Source organism: Leopardus geoffroyi, chromosome E1 (genome assembly GCF_018350155.1).
Source record: "Leopardus geoffroyi isolate Oge1 chromosome E1, O.geoffroyi_Oge1_pat1.0, whole genome shotgun sequence".
NCBI lineage: Eukaryota > Metazoa > Chordata > Mammalia > Carnivora > Felidae > Leopardus > Leopardus geoffroyi.
In genome coordinates this window covers 15,625,529-15,643,791 of record NC_059330.1, presented here as the reverse complement: position 1 = coordinate 15,643,791, position 18,263 = coordinate 15,625,529, and the positions used below count along the sequence as shown (strand labels likewise).

At 45.0% G+C, this 18,263-nt stretch overlaps 1 protein-coding gene across 3 annotated transcripts in view; it reads left to right on the top strand.

The window, feature by feature from the left end:
* VPS53 (VPS53 subunit of GARP complex) overlaps positions 1–18,263 on the top strand; it is a 147,926-nt gene that overhangs the window by 93,076 nt on the left and 36,587 nt on the right. For all 3 annotated transcript variants that reach the window (XM_045490503.1, XM_045490502.1, XM_045490501.1), the window contains exons 14-15: positions 9,073–9,315; positions 12,098–12,245. In XM_045490503.1, the coding sequence (XP_045346459.1) occupies positions 9,073–9,315; positions 12,098–12,245 (391 nt within the window). The remainder of the gene's footprint in view (positions 1–9,072; positions 9,316–12,097; positions 12,246–18,263) is intronic.

Below are 18,263 nucleotides of genomic sequence, written 5' to 3'. Positions count from 1 at the left end.
CGTCTCTCCCGAATTAATTAATTGGAGCTATTCTGTAAGGAGGCGTTTCAGTATGGATTCAGTATGGATGCATTCTTAACTTCCTTTCATGGATTATCAGCCATTTAATATATATACTTTTTACAAACTCAGGGGTTCTCAGAAATGTCCACAAAGCAGCCCACCACAGCCAAGTTTCCTCATAGCCAGGGAAGTATGTTCAAACTCCAGTGTCTGTAATTCACGCAAAGGAGGAAGAGCCCTCCTCATCCCTGAATCTCTGTCCCCAGCCAGAAGAACTGTTGAAGGCCCTTCCATACAGGAAGGCAGAGTTTGGAAAGGTCAGGTTTCTGGAGACAGGCTGGCCCTGGCTCTGAGAGGAGGCCTTGTAGCCTAAAGAACACACTTGTGAGGACCAGACGGTGGCTCATTGCAGGGAGTGCAATAGCGTCTGTGAGAAAATTCTCAAGAGGAGTTCTCTGGGAAAGCATTTAGGTGCTGAGATTTAGTTTTTTGGTTTTTGTTTTTAATCCCCCTGTGGTGTGGGTTAGCAAATTCTTGTTTCCGAGTATGTTTTGGAGGTAAACCATAAGATTAGGAGACTATTTCAAGTGGAATCACTACACGGAACATTATTATTATTTGCCTATTAGATTGCGTCTACTCTTCTCCTCCCAGATTACAAAATGTTTCATGTTAAAGCCTTAGAAAATAAACTTTGTAGAAGAGCTTCTGTGCTAACAGAAACAACCTCCTGCCCCTCCCATGCCCCCCCCAAAAAAGAGTTGCTTTCACATTTCACCTTGTAGAGCCAGTCTGCCTCCTCTCTATCCATTGGGCTCATGTCCGAAGGCACACAGAAAGGCAGTTATTAACTATTGCCATTTGCTTCTTTGAAACGCCATTTTCTGTGTTTAAAGGTTTTTTCTCAGGATGTTAATAAGACACCTCGAGGGGCAGGGGAATGATCAGTTATTTGCCTATTAGATTAACAGGTCTTAGAGCAGACCACTTGGATGACTCTTCTTGGACAAAGCCCGTCTTCTCTCATCAACCCAAACTCTTTATTTTTCAAAAGGTTTCAAAGCCATCGGGTCCCAGGTTTAAAGTGCATATCGGAGATAACCACATACGTTCCCCAAATCCACCTGGTCTGGAGAGTCATTTTTCTGAATTATTACAATTGTGGTATCTACTCTTTTCACATGGCCTCGATTCATATAAAGTGTACTCATTGTCCGTGCTATTTCAGGCAGAGAGCCAGACCTCCCTTCCATAGGGACTCTCCATTTCTCTGTGAAAAATGAAGTGCTCGCCACTCATCCTGCCGTCTGGCCTCACTGGGATGTTTCCACAGTGCTGGGGAAGCAGTGGGAGCTGCTCGTAGGAGAACTGCGTAGGTTGTGCTCTTGTCACTCCAGAATAAGCAACAAAGGCTTGAAGTAGAAAATAGAGTTCAAGAAATCCATGTCCTCAGCTTTTAAAGCAGAGAATCGGGCAAAATAATGCCTAAAGCTGTGTGGTGATTAACCTTTTCTGAGTCATAGATCCCCTTGAGAGCCCGATGAGACTGTAGACTCTCTTGCCAAAAAAAAACCCCAAAAAACAAAAAAATCACATAAACCCCCCCCCCACTATTTTGAGTACAATTTCAAGGGGTTCTGCAAAGCCCTTTCTCCCTTTTGTCAAAGAGTCCTAAGGCTGGGGAAGAGACTCAGGTGGGGACTGATTTTGTACATGTTACAGTCTTGTAGCTCTGACTCAGAAATCTGCAAGGGAGGAAAATCTTAGACCATTCACAAGCTCCCAGATGACAGAGACCCAGCACGGTATTGTGGAAAGAGCGTGGGCCTGGATGCCAGACAGACCTGGATTTGAGTCAGAGCTCCGCACTCACTAGCCTGGGACCTCAAGCGTGGTACTTGACCTGTCTGAGTTTGTTTTGTCCTCTCTACGGTGAAGTTAGTACTGTTCCCCTCACAAGATTAGTGGCGAGGGTGAATCGAGGTGACGTGTTGGCATTTGGCACAAGTGGGCAGGAACTGTGCCTGCTGCCCCCCGCCAGTGGTCTTGTTCCGGACTCTTAAGCGGTTGTGTGGCCCGATCAGTGTTCCCAGCTTTTCACTGGGCCTGGCATGGGGTCTGCCGTCTCCTCTCCCCAGCCTCCCACCTGTCCGAGGAAAGTTCTGGCGGCACCTGCCCCCACCAAAAGCCAAACAGCGGTGGGAGGACTGCAGAGCCGGCACCTGGTGAGGGGGCAGGAAGCAGGATATTCCCAGAGCCATCTCCTCGGCAGGCTGGGCGAAGCTGTCCTTCTGTGCATTAGGTGGCTTTCTCAAGTTTTGTTTATGTGCAAGAAAGAAGTTAATAATAGAACTTTTACTCTTGGGGATGTAGTGATTTTCTCTTGGAGATTTCCCCACGTCAGCACTTCCTCCAGATCGTAGGTGAGAGGGCCCCATTCCCCCTTCATACCTCAGCGTGTGTTTCCTGTAAATAAGGGCACCGTCCACCTAACCACAGTATACCTGCGAGCATCAGAAGTTAACTTGATCCGGGGCGCCTGGGTGGCGCAGTCGGTTAAGCGTCCGACTTCAGCCAGGTCACGATCTCGCTGTCCGTGAGTTCGAGCCCTGCGTCAGGCTCTGGGCTGATGGCTCAGAGCCTGGAGCCTGCTTCCGATTCTGTGTCTCCCTCTCTCTCTGACCCTCCCCCATTCATGCTCTGTCTCTCTCTGTCTCAAAAATAAATAAAAACGTTAAAAAAAAAAAAAAAAGAAGTTAACTTGATCCGCCATTACCATTTAACTCACGGACCCCATTCCTCTTTACCAGTTGTCCCGATCAGGTCTTTTCTGGACCCAGAGTCCATGCCAGGATCACAGGATGCATTTATTTGTCACGTCTCTTTGGTCCCTTCCATCCAGAAAAATAACTCATTCTTCTTTATCTTTCATGACCTTGAAATTTTTGAAGAAGCACAGGCCAGTTTGTGGAATGTCCCTCAGTCTGTGTTCGACTGTTTCCTCATGATTTATGATTTATGCAGAAATAGTGCCGGGCTCTTCTCAGTAATTCATGCCGGGAGGCACACTGTCAGTTTGCCCTACAGCCTGTGGTGTTCACTTTTATCACTTCAGATGGAGTCCGCCAGGTTTCTCTATTAATAAGTCATTAATAATTAATAAGTGTCAGGAGAAACGTTGAAACCATATAAATAGTCTTTTTCTCATCTTTCACCTCCCCCTGATACTTGTCTGAATCATTTATTACCAAGATCGTTGCCAAATGGTGATTTTTCTAATACTGCCATTTCTTCTACATTTATGAGTTGGCATTATATTTTAAGAAAAAGCTTTCTCTCTTCCCCATTTATTGTATCAGCACCTACTCGTCAATTCCTATTTTATTCAATGGGTTATAGCCATTATTACCTTTTTTTAAAGCTTATGTTGGAATAAATTTAAACCTACATAAAAATTTCAAAAGTAGTGCAGATTTCCCGTATTCCCTTCTCCCCAAGTTCCCCTAATGTTAACATCTTACGTAACCATAGAAAAGTTCTCAAAACCAGCAAGTTAACACTGGTACAGTACTCTTTCCTAAACTCAGAGTTTATTTGGGCTTCACCAGTTTTTCCACTGATGTCCTTTTTCTCTTGCAGGATCCATCGTTATTTTAATGCTCAAATTGTCCCTGATTTGGCCATTGGAACCCCCCTTCGAGCTGGTTTTTCGTGCTTTTTGCATATTCCTGTCATTTCTGGGGCACTTCCTTTCTGGCACAACAAAATATACCAGGCCCATCTTGTACTTTCCTACGCCAGCCCTGGAGTCATCTGTTTTTCCAGGATCCCTTGTTTCTTTGGTGGGGAATGATATTTAGAAACTAAGTTCCGGGCATCAAGTATGTTCATTACTCCTCGGATGTCATGCTTCTAGGTCCTCGCAGCTGAGAGAGCTGAGAAATATATGTATGTATACACATACATGTTTAAACACATGCATCGGTATCTGTTTTTATACCAGCCTATATTAGAACCTGTGAATCTATGCTGGTAACTCTAATTCTGCTCTAACACCACAGGATTTATCTTAGCCTCCCCCTTTCCTCGTCTGTAACTACTTTCTGCAGCAGTGAGAAACTTGCCCCCCCCCCCCCCCCCCCAGATCTTCCGTGTATTTACTGATTTGCTCCATTTACCTGTGTGTAATCCATCTCCCAGTTGTGCTCAAGACATACCTGGGCTTCCCAACCCCACTGGCCACACCAGAGCCAAATCCTTGGCCCCGTCCTAAGGGCAGGAGAGGGAGGGGGTGCAGATCAGTTTGGGTACCCTCGGTTTAACAAGTCCTATAACTTCCTGGGGATCTGAAGCTGCTTTGCTCATGCTCACCTCCTTGCCAGCTTTGACTGACTGCTGCCTGCCTCTCCCCGTGCCGTCACCACTCTGCCTTCCAGTTAGAATATTGTTGCTAGGGATGCCGACTGCAGATCCACCGGAAGAAACTGCCCTGCTCGTCCTTTACTAATACTGCTCTGCATTGGTCTTTTCTTCCTGGGTCATTTCATTGATCAGCAGAACCCCCAGCAGGAGTTCGTGTGGGCCCCTGACATTCTCATACATCTTGCTCAGAAAGCTCAAGCTACAGGGGAGGGGGTAAAAGATACCATCCACATCTGTGACACGTTCCTTTAAGCCGGAGAGCAAGTGAATCACAGCAATAAGCACAATTCCATCTCTCTGTGTAGCACTTTAGTGTTGCAAAGTCAGAGCACAGTAGAGTAGATAGAGCTGGGCTTGGGAGTCAGGCATCCCCAGGTTCAGAGTCTGGCTCTGACAAATTCCATGACCCAGGGCAAGTTACAGTCTTTTTCTCAGCCTCAATTTTGTCATTTATGAAGTGGAGATAATAACGCCTTCTCTTCAGGGCTGTTGGGAGGATTACAGGAGATTGAATTTCTGATGCACCCAGCACAATGCCTACTTTATAGGCTTATGGCCTCTTGGGAGTCGGTGGTACCCGCTGTGAAGACATGAAGCTGGCAGCGCTTTGCTGTGGGAATGCAGAGGAGCTTGTAAATCAAACCGTAGGTCGGGCTTTTCCAATTTGTGACTTCCACCTTAGGCACGTCCCCTCCTCCTTACATCCTCCCTTCCACACATCATAATCTGTGCTCACTTCTGACTCCGTGCCTTTATTCTCACCTGAGTCTGCTGCGAAATTTTCTCTCTAGCTGCCTCTAGTTTCCTTTGTCTGAAACAAATTGTTCCTCTTGTCTGTACTACAAGATTAGCGTGTAGTTGCTGTCTTGAAATCTAAATATCATGAGCATGAGGGTCCTATCCCCCCAAATAAGATCAAAGCTTCTAATAGGCAGATGCATGTCTTAACCCCCACACCCAGCAACACCTTAATCAGAACTTGGCCCTTTATAAACTCTTGCTTGATTGTACTTGCTTTATGGTGTAAAAGACGCCTCCTTGTGATTCCAATCAGCAGGTCGTTACGCTACAACATTCCTTTCCCTAGTAACCCTGCCAGAAGGTCTCACCAAAACTCAGCCTGGTGTTTGGCACCTGGAAGAAGTGACAACCTTTGCTTTTTTTTCTTTAGTTGGACTCACTTATGTCTCATATGCGTGGCAAACACAGCCCAGAGCCTTGCACATACTAAATGCTCAGCTGGAAATCGATGGACTGAACCATCTATGCTGTGACATGTCAGTTACTCGTTTTCCAGTGTCTCATGTGGCTCAGAAGCACGCAGGTGCAGAGAGTAGAGATTGAAGGGAGGGAAGCTCATTCTAACGGATTATGTCTCACCTACACAGAGAGCAGTGTCAGAAGTGACTTGGGAGATGGCCTGCCAAGTATGGGTGGTCTTTTAGAAGTTGTTTTTTTTTTTTTTAAGTGGAAATTTTCTTTATGCTCTATGAGTTTAATTAGTTTATAATCTTATTGATCGGGTTGGCTCGGAAATCTGAGGCATTTGAGTAGGTATTCTGACTTCAGCTGCTAGCAGAATTAGATAAGTAGTTAAAGTAAAAAGCACTTTGGAGCTCTGGCCCCTCTTTTGGTCAGCAGTAGAGATTTGGAGGTTAGAATCTCTCCTAAGAAGACTCAAGTGGAACCCTTTGCTTTCCTATTACATGCTCCCCTCTACTGCACCAGCCCCTGCCCCGTCTCCACTCTCCTACCCTTCCATTCCCATCCTTCAGGAACAAAGCACGTGGGCTGATCAGCTGCATATGTATTGGGCACCAACATAACTGAAAGATTAACCTCACACGTAAATGTGAGGGGTGGGCCTGGGGAGAGCAGAGGTCCCGGAAACATTATCCGTCCTCTCAAGGAGCATATGATAAACATATGAATTGCCGACGATTCTCCTCTGTAGCAAGCACCTTTCACCTTTGTACCAACTTCAGCTTATTAGAAGTGACTGGCCAGAATGCTCTCTCAACACAGATTCTGAAATTACACCAAAGACCAATGAAAAAGAGCCATTCTTGAGAGCATTGCCGGCTTTGGGCCCAGGATGGGAGAAGGTCGTCATGTTTCTCGAACATTTGACATCCTTACACTGTATGGTAAAGTGTTAAAAAAAAAAAAAAAATGATAATACAGTGTCAGTGTGTTGCAGATGACAGAAGTTGAAACTGAGACAGAGGAATGGTGTGAGTAGGGGTTGTCTGGGTGAGCCCTGAGTTGAGCCTGAGAGAGGTGGCAGGAGAGCATCTTGGCCAGGGGAGGCATCCAGGCAAAGGTTCAGAGTCAGGGTTAGAGATGGAACAGGGGGAAGTAAAGGGGAGTCTGGCTAGAGTGGAGGGTCACTGAGGAAGAGAAGTGAGAGATTCAGTGGAAAAGGTGGGGCAGGAAGAGGTGGTGAGGAATGGGGGTGGAGGCACCGCAGCTTTCGAGGTTAACTAACAAGGTCCTCCCCTGCTTGCTAACCATCCTCACAAAGACCCAGCCTAGGCCTGAAGTTCTTTGAGGGCAGAGTGGCTACATCTGGATGTAATAAACTTTCAATAACAAAAACTCCTGAGTAAAATGTCAGTTTTCTCCTCTGCTGTGTGTGGTTCTTATCTTTTTCTTCCTGTTATATAAATACATTTTGAAAGCACAGCCTGGGTGGCTCAGTCGGTTAAGCGTCCCAACTTCAGCTCAGGTCATGATCTCACGGTTTGTGGGTTCAAGCCCTGTGTCGGGCTCTGTGCTGACAGCTCAGAGCCTGGAGCCTGCTTCAGATTGTGTGCCTCCCTCTCTCTCTGCCCCAACCCACTCGCATTCTGTCTCTGTCTCTCTCAAAAATAAACAAACATTAAAAAAAAATGAAAAGCACAGCTGGATTCTTGTAGCCTTGGACAGCAACCTAGAAAGATGTAAAATGTCAAGGGGTGGAGGGACCCCTCCCATTTTTCATACAGCACGACTGTGCAGGAAGCAGTGAGTAGAGCCCCACTGGATCGTAGCTACGATGACTCAACACGACGGAGCAAACTCAGTGATGTTTGAATGGGGAGTGGGGGGACAGCTGCAACCATGCTCACCATCGTGACCTGCTACAAGCCTGGGGCTGCCCTACCCAAGGGCTTTTACACCTTTGATTCTGTAAGTTTTAAGGAGAAACTGCATTAAAAACATCAAGAAAGCCTTAGAATATTTCTTTACAGGGGCGCCTGGGTGGCGCAGTCGGTTAAGCGTCCGACTTCAGCCAGGTCACGATCTCACGGTCCGTGAGTTCGAGCCCCGCGTCGGGCTCTGGGCTGATGGCTCAAAGCCTGGAGCCTGTTTCCGATTCTGTGTCTCCCTCTCTCTCTGCCCCTCCCCCGTTCATGCTCTGTCTCTCTCTGTCCCAAAAATAAATAAACGTTGGGAAAAAAAAAAGAAAAAAAAAGAATATTTCTTTACAGTTTCTCTTTGTTTTGGCATCTACCTCGTGGGCATATTTAGGTTAATGATACCAAATATTTCCTGACATCATAACTTTTTTGTGTTTTCAGAGGCAGTAAGGTAGAGGGGTTAAAAACATGAGGTTTGAGCCAGGCTGTTTGGTTTTGAATCCTGGCTCCCCCCACCCCTCTTGCTGTATGACCTTGGACAAGGTCCTTAACTTTTCTGCACCTTGCTTTTTGAAAATGAGGACAGTTAATAATACGTACTTCATAAGGTTATTGTGCAAATTAAGTGAAATGCAATGAAATAACACTTATAAACTGCCGACATGGTGTGTGCCTGATACATCATAAGCGTTCAGACGATGGTCTCTGTCATTATTTTCATTTGGGGAAAAGGCGAAATGATACTTACATGGTAGCAGATTCTAGGCTCAGCTCTGCCACTAAATTATGTGACAAACTTTATAGACCTTAATTTTTTCATCTCTTAGAGAGTCCAGTAATACCTTACGTCTCTCACAGAGGCTTGGGGTCAAATGTGATCATGAAATGCCTTGGAAAGTATAAAGCAGGGGCTTCCTGGGTGGCTCAGTCAGTTGAGCGTCCGACTTCAGCTCAGGTCACGATCTCATGGTTTATGGATTCAAGCTCCGCATCAGGCTCTGTGAGGAGAGCTCAGAGCTTCAGATTCTGTGTCTCCCTCTCTCTCTGCCCCTCCCATGCTTGCTCTCTGTGTCTCTCTCAAAAATCATAAACATTAATTAAAAAAAAAAAAAGTATAAAGCAGCACACAAATGCCAGTTATCCTTGCTGCTGTTACTGTAAGAGGGCTGGTGCGATAAAAATGGGTCCAATTTTATTTATTTATTTATTTTTTTTTTTTTTAAGTTTATTTTTGACAGAGAGATAGAGTGCAAGCATGAGCTAGGGAGAGGCAGAGAGGGAGACACAGAATCCGAAGCAGGCTCCAGGCTCCCAACTGTGAGCACAGAGCCTGACGCGGGGCTCAAACCCACAAACCGCGAGATCATGACCTGGGCAGAAGTCGGACACTTAACCAACTGAGCCACCCAGGCGCCCCTGGGTCCAATTTTAAATGTAAAAAGCATTAGGAATGATTTACTCGTGGCAGTTAAGCACATTTGCTTTATCTTTCTTGAAATAACATGGCAGGTTTTCTTCCTTCTAGAAACCTTGGAGAGCTGATAGATCGGTTCGTGGCCGATTTCAAAGCCCAGGGGCCACCTAAGCCCAACACTGATGAAGGGGGTGCTGTGCTCCCCAGCTGTGCTGACCTCTTTGTCTACTACAAGAAGTGCATGGTGCAGTGCTCTCAACTCAGTACTGGGGAGCCGATGATCGCTCTGACCACCATTTTCCAGAAGTACCTCCGAGAATATGCCTGGAAAATCCTCTCTGGCAATCTGCCCAAGTGAGTGCTATTCTTCCTGATCCGAGTGGTGAAGTAAGATTCTGAATATACCTAAATATGGGAATCTGAGGAAATCTACTCCGAAATAGTTTACTGAACTGCTAAGAGCCTCAATGAGGAAAATACCCTTACTGAGTTCCCAAGGGCCTGAGACTATTTCCTGTCTAATGGGATTCCACAGCTGATCAAGACTGTTAGAGGAAATGCCCACCGTGGTCGCCAGCATAGGTCAGATCTTCCCACAGTGGACTCAAGGGAGTCAGTTCCATTGTGTATATCTTTAATTGACATGGTTTCAACAATAGGTTGTTGGCAAAAAAAAAAAAAAAAAAAAAAAGTAGGGCGCTGGTAGCAATAATTTTTAAATAGCATGGGCAATTTCATTCAATGATTGCATACCCTGGGGTGATAAGCACATGGGAGGCACTAATCTGCTTTTCCCTCGAGCTGAGTACATTCCAAAGTCTCTCTTATGGTATCTGTGTCTTGCTATACTGGACAGAGTCTAGTGTTTAAAGATCTGGTAGGATTTGGGGGAAGGGGGTTGCGTAGCACAGCCCCTAATTATAGTGACTTCACTGTACGCATTCTGGGACATTAGAATATTGTTATATTGCTTACTAATGGAAATTAATGGTGTTTGACTAGAGCTTAAAGATTTTTGGTTCCATAGCAATTTCAATTATAATAATGCGATCTAAAGTGATGCTTTGGAACTTAGTATTTATAAATCATCCCCAGGGCCAAATTCAATAATTCTGGAATTAGTTGCTGTTGTTTTCACTAAAATGTATTGTATATGGGAGTTTTATGTTATTTGGAGGAAAGAAAATAAAATCCTTATGCTGTAGCCAGAGATTGGAAGTAAAAGATCTATTTCACCGAGAATTTCTTTGACCACGGTAACATTTTTTAAATTTTTAATAACTTGTATTCTGATCGTCAGAATAATATAAATTTATTATAGTTTAGAAAACACAGGAAAGCACAAAGGCAGAAATAAAAGTCAGCTATCATCTCACCACCCGGAGAAGACAAATTCAAATTTTTGGTACATGTTTTTCTGTTGTTTACTTATATACGTAACGTGCGTGATTTTGTGCTCTTGCTCGATCAACAGTGCTGGGACTATACAGCCTGTAGTTTTATATCCTGCAGCTTTCACCTAACATCATCCTGTGAGCATTTTCCCACGTGTCCCAGCAGGAAACAGTGTACTCAGCTAGGGTGTTGTTACCAAAGCAGCTATTCACAGAAATGGGGGCACAGTGAGAGGCACCAGCAGAGGATTCTGAAGCATCCAAATACCGGGGGGGGGGGGTAATTGTTAACTACTTTAAAACTCCCTTGAGCTCCTGGGTGGCTCAGTCGGTTGAGCGTCCGGCTTCGGCTCGGGTCATGATCTCGCAGTCTGTGGGCTCAAGCCCCGCATCAGGCTCTCTGCTGACAGCTCAGAGCCTGGAGCCTGCTTCGGATTCTGTGTCTCCCTCTCTCTCTGCCCCTCCCCCGCTCATGTTCTGTCTCTCTCTGTCTCAGAAATAAATAAACATTAAAAAAAAATTTTTTTTTAAATAAAAAAATTAAAAAACTCCCTTGAGAGCCAGGGCTGTGGATGAAGGGCTGCCCCACAGGAGAGGGCCACGGTGGGGGCCGGCACCACACTGAAGCAGAGGGAGCAGGAGGCCTTGTTAGTACTCAGCCTTCTCTCCCCTCTACCTCTCAAGCCTGGGTGATAGGTCTGTAGGGGTCAGTCTCCTGAGCCATAGAGGAGGGAAGAGAAGAGCAATGAATGGATCTGGGAGGCCACCAGACACCGTCCAACACTAGCACATCGTCATCGAAACACTTCACGATGTCGTGATAGTCCAGCATGCAGAAGAACCTCACCTCACTTCCGAACTTCTAATTGATCATTTAGGTTGGTTTCACTACTTTAGTATTTTAAGTAACACTCAGAACAGCATCCTTGAACAGCAGTGGAACCACCGGGTCAAACAGTGTGAACCTTTTTTTTAAGCTCCTGAAATAAATGCCTCCCGAAGTTTTTACAACTCAGTACTCTGGACCCATAGTGCAAGAGAGGGCCAGTGTCCTCACAACCCTTGTAAGTGCTGGAAATTAAGATATTTTCAAATCTTTGATTCCCAGTAAGACTTGGCAGTTTTAGGGTTACCTTTTTTAACGTTTTATTTTTACGGTAAATGTCATTGAGGTCTGTCTTTTAAAAAATTTAGAATCTCACAGTTGAAATAGCAGAAGGTTTTATAACTGTATTTTTATATTTTGTGGACACATGATTAGATCAGTAGGAAGGTGTGAGATAGTCGGGCTTTGGGCAGCAGCCATGCTTTAACATTCACTTTGGTACCCCTCCACAAGCACAGCGTACACATTCCTGTGCAGAAGTTTCCTAACTGAGAGGGGCAATTGGAGAACCAGCTTTTGTGCTACAGAACTCTCAAACTTTCCAGATCAGGAGATTCTAAGCTAAGCAGAGAAGTCACTCAGCTGCCTTCTCTGTGAGTATGAGAGTCATCTTCGTTCATGTGACTGATTATTGGCTTGCTGTTGGAATTGTCTCTTCCTCCTTCTGATGGTCAGAGAATTTAAACAGATGATAGTCAAGGTAAGGTCAGTAGGAAAAGGACTCAGTGTACGTAGGTTTGTTTGGGCCATGTCCAGCCTTTCCTTCCCCCTTTTCTTTGTCTTAAGATGTGCAGTTACCAGTTCAGGAAGCAAATAAGAAGTCCCATCCTGACCGGTTCCTGTTCCTTTTCCTCAGAACCACAAGCAGCAGTGGAGGGCTGACCATCAGCAGCCTCCTCAAGGAAAAGGAAGGCTCAGAAGTGGCCAAGTTCACTCTAGAGGAGCTCTGCCTCATCTGCAGCATCCTGAGCACAGCAGAGTACTGTCTGGCCACCACCCAGCAGGTGAGCTGCCCACCACCTCCTTTTCCTGACCCATCTGGGCCTCCTAACTCAGCGGCTGAAACTGTGGGCCCTAACAAGCCGTGTACAACCTTGGGCAGCCACGTAAAGGTTGGTCACAGAGGAAAATTTGCAGTCCAGCCGGAAGATGGCCCAGGCAGCCATCTTACAGAAGAGCCTTGTTAAAAGGAGACTGGGCAAGAAAGTATGACCGGTCTCCCCCAGAGTGGTTTAAGTTCCTCAGAGGGCATGCCTTCTTGAAAGTAGGTCAGTAGCACTGTCTCCCGTAGGAGAAAAGTAGCAACAAAGTTAACAGTGCTAGGACCCGGCCTTTGGTGGTGATGAGTCACAGCCAGTGATCCCATGCTCAGAAGTGTTACTGGGCTAAGCAAAATCCTTTGGGCTTTCATGTGTCTCCCGAAATGCACATAGCATTCTCAGCCTGCCTAAACAAACAGCCATTGTTTGGACGCTGACGTTCAGGAACTATGAAGCAGGAAAGGGTGATGCCTCTCCTGGAGCTCCCCATTAGCAGAAGGAAGACCCAGAAGAATTTTCCATTCAGCCTTAGACGTGGGATTAGAAGTTCCTTTTCACATTTGGTCTGGAATTCACCTAAGGCCAAGAGAAGGAAAATAATTGGAGAAGGTTCTGCTCTTCCTCCCCTTTTGGGCTTATTATTTACACATGTCTGGATCGTAGGGAGGTAGTCATAAATTATGGTTCAGACGGTACAGCTTGGAGTGCCTGTGAGCCAGAGCAAGACTACAGGAGGCCAGAATAAGAAGCGTTCCCCCCAAAACTTCACAGTTGAGGGTAAGCCAACCAGAGGCAATAGCATGCTCTGTTTGGGGATGTGGTCACATTGGGTTATAAAGGTGATGATCTGTAAAGGTTTGGCCTCAGAGCCAGAGACGGCAATCCCTTTAGCCCCCAAGAACCCCTAGGGCAGGACAGCAATATTGACGAAGACCTCCAAGGCAGAGAGGTCCCAGAGTTCTGTGGTGAAGAAACACCATTTAACTGTTTTGCATGTGTGCAGAAAAGGAAGACATACACACATGTGAATAGAATTTTTTTAAGATTATTTATTTATTTTGAGAGAGAGAAAGAGTGTGTGCGTGCCTTGAGCGCAGAGCCCAACACGAGGCTCGAACCCACGAACTGTGAGATCATGACCTGAGCCAAAATCGAGTCACACGCTTAACTGACTGAGCCACCCAGGTACCCCCAAAATAGAGTATTTTAAAAGTAAAATAACCATGGTACCAAAGGGGGAAAAATACAAAATTAATGACTCTTGGGGCGCCTGGGTGGCTTATTCTGTTTAAGCATCCGACTCTTGATTTCGGCTCAGGTCATGATTTCACAGTTCATGGGATCAAGCCCCACAGTGGGCTCTGTGCTGACAGCATGAGTCTGCTTAGGATTCTCTCTTTCTCACTCTCCCTGCCCCTCCTCTGCTCACGAGCTCTCTTTCTGTCTCTCAAAATAAATTAATTAATTAAAAAAAATTTTTTTAACCTTTATTCACTCTTGAGAGAGACAAGGCATGAGCAGGGGAGGGACAGACAGGGGGACACAGAATCCAAAGCAGCCTCCAGGCTCTGAGCTGTCAGCACAGAGCCCAATGCAGGGCTCAAACCCACGAACTGTGAGAGCATGACCTGAGCCAAAGTCAGAAGCTCAACCAACTGAGCCACCCAGGCGCCCCAATAAATAAATATTAAAAAAAAAATAACTCTTAATCTCATCACCATCAAATAATCATATTAGCAATTTGGAGTATTTTCTTTCAGTCCTTTTTCATGAACATAGTTTTGTATGCTACAATCATTTATTTTTCTTTCTGAGAGGCAGTTTATTTAGTTAGTTTGTTCATTTATTTTGAGAGAGAGAGAGAGAGAGAGTGTGTGGGTGGGGGGGTGGGGGAGGGGCAGGGGAAGAGAGAGAGAGAAGGAGATAAAGAATCTCAAGCAGGCTCCACACTGTCAGCGCAGAGGGACACGGACCCTAAGATCATGACCTGAGCCAAAATCAAGAGTCAGATGCTTTACCACCACAATTTTGTATGCTATAATCTTAATTTACTTCACTCTTACCCCTTTGCTGTTTTTATTGACATCACAGCATTAGCATTTCTCCTGTTGCTATGATATCTTCATTACTAACAATGTTATAGTTCTGTAATATTTCGTTAAGGGACAATACCATAAATAATTTAACAGGATTGTGCATAATTATCTGTGCTGTTTCAGGTTTTGCTTCTATAAGTAAATTCTACAAAGAATATCTAATATGTTTTGCATTATTTTTCTAGAACAGATTCTTTTTTTTTTTTTTTAACGTGTATTTATTTATTTTGAGAGAGAGAGAACACACAAACGGGGGAGGGGCTGAGAGATTGCTGAGACAGCGAATCCCAAGCAGGCTCCACACTGTCAGGGCAGAGCCCAACACAGGGCTCGATCCCTCAAACCAGAGATCATGACCAAAGCAAAAATCAAGAGTCAGATGCTTAACCAACTTGAGCCATCCAGACACCCAGATTCTTAAAGGTTCTAGAAGTACTAGTGGACCAAAGACCATTTTGATGACTCATGACAGATGTAGCCAATTTTTTTTGTTATAAAAAAATTATTTTTAGGGGCGCCTGGGTGGCTCAGTCGGTTAAGCGTCCGACTTCGGCTCAGGTCATGATCTCGCGGTCTGTGAGTTCAAGCTCCGCGTCAGGCTCTGTGCTGACAGCTCAGAGCCTGGAGCCTGTTTCAGATTCTGTGTCTCCCTCTCTCTTTGGCCCTCCCCGGTTCATGCTCTGTCTCTCTCTGTCTCAAAAATAAATAAATGTTAAAAAAAATTTTTTTTTAAATTATTTTTATTGATTATAAAAGTCAGTACATTCTTAGCACCTATATTGTGATCTCTAAATACTATTTTCCCCTAAAAGAAACCAGAGATTCCTGCAGAAATGAGTAATTCCAGGTCTGGGACACAAAATGTACAAGATGAGCCTGGAGCATCATGTTGTACAAAAAGCAAGAAAAAGATCAGAGACTGTGAGAGTCCTTTCAAAAGGATTCAGCAGCCATAATGGGCTTAGTGTACAGAAAGATGTGTGCAAGTCCTAACTACCAGTACCTGTGAATGTGACCCTATTTGGAAATAGGGTCTTTGAAGCTATAATCAAGTAAGGATCTGAAGAAGAGACTATTTTGCATTTAGGAACCCTAAATCCAATGACTGGCATCCTTAGAAAGGAGAGGAAGATCTAACAGACACAGGCAAGAAAGCCACATGAAGACAGAGGCAGAGATTGGGGAGATACGTCTATAAGCCAAGGAACACCAAGGATTTCCAGCAACCAGAAGATAGAAGAGAGGCATGGGATAGTTTCTCCCTCAGAACCTCCAGAAGGAACCTGCTCTGCCAACACCTTGACTTTGGACTTGCGGCCTCTGGAACTGAGAGAATAAATGTCTGTTCTGAGCCACCAGGTTTGTAGTAATTTGTTCAAGCAGCCCTAAGAAACTAATGCAGGAGCTTGCCTGAATACACTCTGCTGGTCAAAGGTGGGTTGTAGAAGCATCAATGAGAAGTTAACGGCAGTGCATTGAAAACATCAGATGTGTTTAAATCCATGTGGTTACGATGATTTGTTTTGTTTTGTTTTAAGTTTACTTACCACCTTCGAACACACTAAGGAACCACTGGCGTGAATTGAAAACTGGTAAAGAGAAAGTTCTTATCCTGTCTTTCCTATTTAATTTTTTTTTTTTTTCAACGTTTATTTATTTTTGGGACAGAGAGAGACAGAGCATGAACAGGGGAGGGGCAGAGAGAGAGGGAGACACAGAATCGGAAACAGGCTCCAGGCTCTGAGCCATCAGCCCAGAGCCCGACGCGGGGCTCGAACTCACAGACCGTGAGATCGTGACCTGGCTGAAGTCGGACGCTTAACTGACTGCGCCACCCAGGCGCCCCCTGTCTTTCCTATTTAACTTAGACTTCAGGATAATGAAATCATTGACAATGGGAGGTATCTCTTTGTAGCAGAAGTCTAGCTAATAAGTGAAGAAGAAATGAATTGGAATGTCATTCTTTTATACCTCCTAATGAAATAATGGATCTAGGCATTGACTGTCAATGGCTGCTGACATCACAAAAACAGAGACAAGCGAACATCGTGTATCTGCTGATAGAAATACACAACACCATCATGAAGTAGTTTTCTAAAAAAGAAGAGAAGGAAAAAAAGAACCTGAATCTGATCAAGCTTCTACATGAAACTACAATTCAAAGAAAATACAAGGAACAAGGAACATGTTAATTAATACCCTGTGGCTACAATCAACAAAATCCAAACTGTGGGAAAACTACAGAGCAGACAATCCAGTTTCCTTAGAAAAAAATGGCAGGAAGAAGGCAAGAAGAAATGGAAGGAGATACCTTAGAGACAGGAATCCAAGTGGTGCAGGGCGCCTGGTTAAGTGTCTGACTCGAGTTTAGTTCAGGTCATGATCTCACGGCTTGTTAGTACAAGCCCTGCATCAGGCTCTGCGCTGACCGTGCAGAGCCTGCTTGGGATTCTCTCTCTCCCTCTCTCTCTGGCCCTCCCTCCCTCATGTGCATTCCCTCTCTCTCTCTCCACCGCCCCCCCGCCAGTCTCTCAAAATAGATAAACTTAAAAAAAAAAAAAAAGATCTAAGTAGTGAAGAATTCAAAAATAAAACTTGGAAAACAATGCCAATAATGTCTCACTATTGGCTCATTAATTGTAACCCTTTTACACTTAACGCCTGCATAGGGTGTTGCTTTCACTCATCCAAGAGATCTTTATGAAGCGCTTACTATGTACCAGGCGTGGTATTTGGTGTTAATTAACAGAAGTGAACAAAGTAGATGGTTTCTTACCGTCAGGGAACTTAGAACTAACGGGGAAACCAAGATGATAATAATAAGCCACGATGTAACTTCAGTCTTGTGGTGAGTGCTGGTTAGGGAGTTGCTTACTCAAGTAGCTGCTCAAGGAAGGCCTCTCTGAGGGGAGCTGGCATTGAAGCCGACACCAAGGGTTGGGAGGGGGACTGCCAGGGGAGGAGTGAGGAAGGGTTGGGAGGTGGGGGTGGCAAAGCAAGGAGCCTGGATAGGAGGGGTGAGCAAGGCTGTTTCAGGGAGAGGAAGCGGAAAGTGTGAAGTGTAAAGGCCCTGAGGGGGAGAGACTGGGTGCGTTCCAGAACCTTAAGCCATCAGAGTAAGTGAGGCCAAGCAGGCAAGGGGAAAGCCAGAAGTGGGCCGGAGAGCCAGAGAGGACCCAAATCACGGTTAGAAAGTTTAGATTGTATTTTCAGCGTAACAGAAAAAGGCCGCTGAAGAGTTTAAGCATTGTAAGCCTGCGCTGTCATTTGCTCCACTGGCCCCTTATAAACATGTGAACTGTTTCCAGGTTGTCACTAACATAAGCAAGACCACCAGAGTGTATGCTTTAAGAAAAGAGGATCTTGGGGTGCCTGGGTGGCTCAGTCAGTTACGTGTCCGGCGGCTCAGGTCATGATTTCCCGGTTCGTGAATTTGAGCCCTGTGTCAGGCTCTATGCTGACAGCTCAGAGCCTGGAGCCCGCTTCAGATTCTGTGTCTCCCTCCCTCTCTGTCCTTCCCCTGCTCCCAGTCTGTCTCTCTCTAATATAAGTAAACATTTAAAAAAAAAAAAAAAAAAAAGGGAAAGAAAAGAAAAGAGGATCTTACCTGTTTTGTTCACTGAGTAACTCACTTACTCTGTTAACAGAGCCTGGCACAAAGCAGGTTTTCTGTAAATTTTGGTTGAATTAACGAACGCTGCAAAGAATACTCACGTATCTCTGTGTATCGTTCTCGTTATTCATTGAAATATATCTCTAGGTGTGAAATTGCTGTTTTAAAGAGTGTGTGTATTTAAATCTCTGCTTTTTAAATAAATTGCATTCCGGAAAGTTACACTAATGTACACACCCCTAAGAGCATTTTTAAGTTTAAGACAAAACATTC